We start from the raw sequence: 4,633 nt of genomic DNA on the forward strand, positions 1-4,633 counted from the left end.
GTTTGAGTCAATTGAATGCTTGTGTGAGCCTCAGAAGGGGAATCATGGGCATTAGAATTGGAGCTCTATTCTTCACAATTCTCTTGACCAACACTATTCGGGAGGAATTGAGGTCTTGAGAATTTGTGTGGCTCATGGGTAAGAGAATGCACTTAACCTCTTCTCATGACAATTAGATCAAGGAATTGGCAAGATTGATTGTGACTAAAGAGATTGGGTTGCCAAGGAATTGGGATTCAATCAATTACAATCCGCCATAGATCTACGCATATGATTGAGAATGAAGTTGAGACCCATTTAATTCATGATGGATTATGATATCTCCAATCCCGAATGAATCTTTCTCTTTGATTTTTTTTCAATTTAGATTGCCTTGAATTTACTTAAATTGCAATTGTTACTGCCTTCTTGATTCTCATCACCCAAGTCCCCATTTACGTTTCATGCAATTTAATTTCTATTGCTATTTACATTTGTGCCTTTATTTTCTTGCAATTTAAGATTCAAGTCATTTATATTTCTTGTAATTTAAGATTCAATTTAAGTTTCTTGCACTTTAAGCTTCTGTCCATTTACTTTTCAGCATTTAATTCTCTAGTCCTTTACTCTCTAGCATTTACATTTCCAGTACTTGCTCTACTTTTATTGTGAATTTACTTTCTGCTCATTAAATTTCACCAAACTCCTTTCAACATTAGCTTGAATAGACTCATAACCCAACTAAAATTGCTTGATCCATCAATCCCTGTGGGATCGACCTCACTCTTGTGAGTTTTACAACTTGATGCGACCCGGTATACTTTCCGGTAGTCTGTGCAGCTGTGATTTCCTGACATCATGGGTAGTTTTTTTGTGCCTCGTTTAACACTTTACTTGCATAGTATATGACATGATGCAATTTATCCTTCCTTTGTCCCAACACAGCACCAATTGCAAAGTCACTTGCATCACACATAAGTTCAAAGGGGAGTCCCCAGTCTGTGGGTGTGATGATTGGTGCCGTAGTGAGTTTAGTTTTCAAGGTTTCAAAATCATATTTGCATTCATCAATAAAAATAAAGGGATTGTCAACCACCAGCAAGTTGCTTAGTGGTTTGGCTATCTTTGAGAAATCTTTGATGAATCTCCCGTAAAATCTAGCATGCCCAAGAAAACTTCTTACTACTTTCACATTGATTGGTATAGGAAGCTTTTCTATGATCTCTATTTTAGCTTTGCCAACTTCTATATCCTTGCTTGAAATTTTATGCCCAAGAACAATACCTTCTAGTACTATAAAATGACATTTTTCTCAATTCAAAACTATGTTTATTTCTTAGCATCTTCTCAAGACAAGGGTTAAATGATGCAAACAAGCGTCAAAAGAGTCACCAAAAATAGAAAAATCATCCATAAAAACCTCTAAGAATTTCTCTACCATGTTAGAAAATATGGAAAGCATACAACTTTGAAAGGTGGTTGGAGTGTTGCATAGCCCAAAGGGCATCCTTCTGTAGGCAGAAACTCCAAAGGGACAAGTGAAAGAGGTCTTCTCTTGGTCCTTGGGATCTACCACTATCTGATTGTACCCGAAATACCCGTCCAAGAAGCAATAATAAGCATGAACAGCCAACCTTTCCAGCATCTGATCAATGAATGGAAGAGGAAAATGATCCTTCCTTGTGGCTTTATTCAATCTTCTATAATCAATGCACATCCTCTACCCAATTACTGTCCTGGTAGGGATGAGTTCATTTTTTTCATTGAAGATGATAGTCATGCCTTCCTTCTTTGGTACCACCTGGACTGGACTCACCCAGGAGCTGTCAGAATTGAGGTATATGATCCCAGCATTCCATAACTTCATCACCTCCTTTTGAACCACTTTTTTCAAGGTTGGATTGAGCCTCCTTTGAGGTTGCACCACTGGCCATGAGTCCTCTTCTAACAGGATTTTATGCATGAAAATTGCGGGGCTTATGCCCTTGATGTCATCAATTGTCCACCTTATAGCACTTTTTTGAGTTTTTAACACCTTAAGTAGCTTTTCTTCATCTTGTGTGCTCAAGGAAGAGTTGATTATTACTAGGAGGGTTTCCTCCCTACCAAAGAATGCATATTTGAGACGAGAAGGTAAAGTTTTCAATTCCTGATTTGGCACCTCCTCTTTCCTTCCTTCAAGTGAGCTCCTAACTACTTGCTCCCTGTTTGCCTCTTCAGCTTGAATCTCTCTTGAGTTTCTTCTTCTTGTTTTTTAAGATGGCTTGTTTCAAGCACTTCTTCCACCAAAGTTTCTATCTTCTCCATCCTCATATGGGTCTCTTTCTCAAGGGGTATTACATTGCTTTGAATACATTGATGATCATTTGCTCATTATGTACCCTGAGAACTATTTCACCTTTCTCTACATCAATGATTGCTCTTGCTGTAGCTAGAAGAGGTCTTCCCAGGATAATTGAGTTATTTTCTTCCTTTTCTATAACTAGGATCACAAAGTCGACAGGAAAAATGAACTCTCCAACTTTCACCAACAGATTTTCTACCACTCCATTAGGTGTCTTAAGGGATCTATCAACAAGCCGTAACGACATCCTTGTGGGCTCCACTTCCTCTATGAGCAACTTTTTCATAATGAAAAGGGGCATAAGATTTATACTAGCACCTAGGTCACAGAGAGCTCTCTCTATTGTCATATTCCCAATGGTACATGATATGAGGAAACTCCCTGGATCCTTGAGTTTGGGTGGCAACCCTTTTTGGATTACAGCACTGCATTCCTGGGTAAGGATCATAGTTTCCTTCCCTTTCCAGCTCCTTTTCTTGGTGATGAGTTTCTTGAGAAACTTTGTATAAAGTGGCATTTGTTCCAAGGCTTCAGCTAGAGGAATGTTGATCTCCAATTTCTTGAAAATCTCCAAGAACTTAGGGAATTGTTGATCCTTCATCTCTTTGTGCAATCTCTGAGGGTAAGGTAATTGAGGAACATATGGCTTTACTTCTTTCTTCTTCTCTTGTGCTTGTGACTCTGAGATTTGCTTGCCTTTCCTTGGAGCTTGTGGTTCATTGTCCTTCTTGGGATCCACCTTATCATTTTCCTCAATCTCTGTCTCTTCCCTGCTGGCATCCTTGTTGTCCTTTCCTAATGTTTTGCCACTCCTAAGCTGTATGGCTTTGCATTCCTCCTTTGCATTAGGGATGGTGTCACTTGGGAAGACATTAATTGGCCTCTCAGCAGATTGCTTGGATAGTTGCCATATTTGTCTTTCAAGGTTTCTCATCAATGCTTCATAGTTCTTACTTTCCATCTCTTGGTTTTTCATGAGCTTTTCCATCTTCATCTCTGGATTAGAGATTTTTTGAGACTCTTGATGTGGTTAGGCTTGTATGTGAGATGTTGGTGGTTGGTGGAAGTTGTTTTGGTTATTTAAGGGGTTGTTTTGTGGGTAGAATGTGGGTGTGGAAAAGTTATTTTGTGGTTTTCTGTGTGGATTGTTATTAGTGGGGTGATGGTTTTGGTTGCTTGTGTTGCGAAAGTTATTGGGATTGGAGTTCTTCTGCCATTGGTTCTGATTGTCTCCCCACCTTAAGTTGGGGTGGTTCCTCCATGAGGAGTTGTATGTGTCCCCATAGAAATCATTGTGGGAAGAGCTTGTGTTGTGCATATATTGGACTTGCTCTGGCTGCTGATCATTGTTGTACACCTCAAAGCTTTGTTCATTTTGGCTCCATGCATTTGGAGCTTGGCTTGTTGTGCTTATTACTGCCAATTGAAGTCCATCCATCTTTTTTGCCATCATTTCCATCTGCTACTAGATTTGTTGGTGCATTAGCTTGTTCTGAGCAAGGATAGCATCCACACCCTCAAGCTCATATACACCTCTCTTTGGAGTTGCTTGTCTCTCCGAGGAGTAGAAGTACTGGTTGTTAGCTACCATATCTATGAGATCATGTGCCTCTTCTGGAGTTTTCATCATTTGAAGTGACCCTCCTGAAGAGTATTCCAATGCCTTTCTTGCTTTCCAGGAATTTGTTAACCAAGTCATCCCAATTTGTGACGCTCTCTTTTGGGAAGGTCTCTAATCACTAAGTTGCTTTGTCCCTTAGAGAGAAGGGAAATAGCAGTAGCTTATAGATGTCTGGGTGTACTCTATTAGTTTTGACAGTGTCACATATCCTTTGGAAAATGGATAGGTGTTGATTAGGATCTTCCAAGGCACCTCCTCCATACTGACAATTATTCTGAACCAAAGTAATGAGCTGAGGTTTAAGCTCAAAATTGTTGGCATGTACATTAGGAGTGAGTATACTACTCCGATAATTCCTAGGATTAGGAATGGTATTGCAGGCTAGCACCCTCTTTGCAGGTTGGGCATTGTTGTTAGCCACTCCTTCCTCATGCACCTCATCCTCCATGACTTGATCCAAGTCCTCTTCAGGATCCTCTTCACCAACAACTCTTTTCCCTCTGGCTTCTCTTCTCAAGCTTAAAAAAGTTCTCTCTAGCTCAGAATCAAAGGAATTTGATCTTGTCTTTCTCCCTCCTGGCATACACAACACAAAGACAAACCAAATGGAAAGTGAACACTCTATTGCTAGAGTGTGTGTTAATGTTAGCTGACACAAAGTGTCAAACAGTTAGTATGCTTAAACAAAA

At 39.7% G+C, this 4,633-nt stretch overlaps 1 protein-coding gene across 1 annotated transcript; it reads right to left on the reverse strand.

Moving 5' to 3' along the window:
- LOC107640625 lies at positions 2,316-3,317 on the reverse strand. Its single transcript, XM_016344135.1, has one exon. The coding sequence runs from the start codon at positions 3,315-3,317 to the stop codon at positions 2,316-2,318; it is 1,002 nt and encodes a 333-aa protein (XP_016199621.1).

The sequence above is a fragment of the Arachis ipaensis genome, chromosome B05 (genome assembly GCF_000816755.2).
Source record: "Arachis ipaensis cultivar K30076 chromosome B05, Araip1.1, whole genome shotgun sequence".
Classification (NCBI taxonomy): Eukaryota; Viridiplantae; Streptophyta; class Magnoliopsida; order Fabales; family Fabaceae; genus Arachis; species Arachis ipaensis.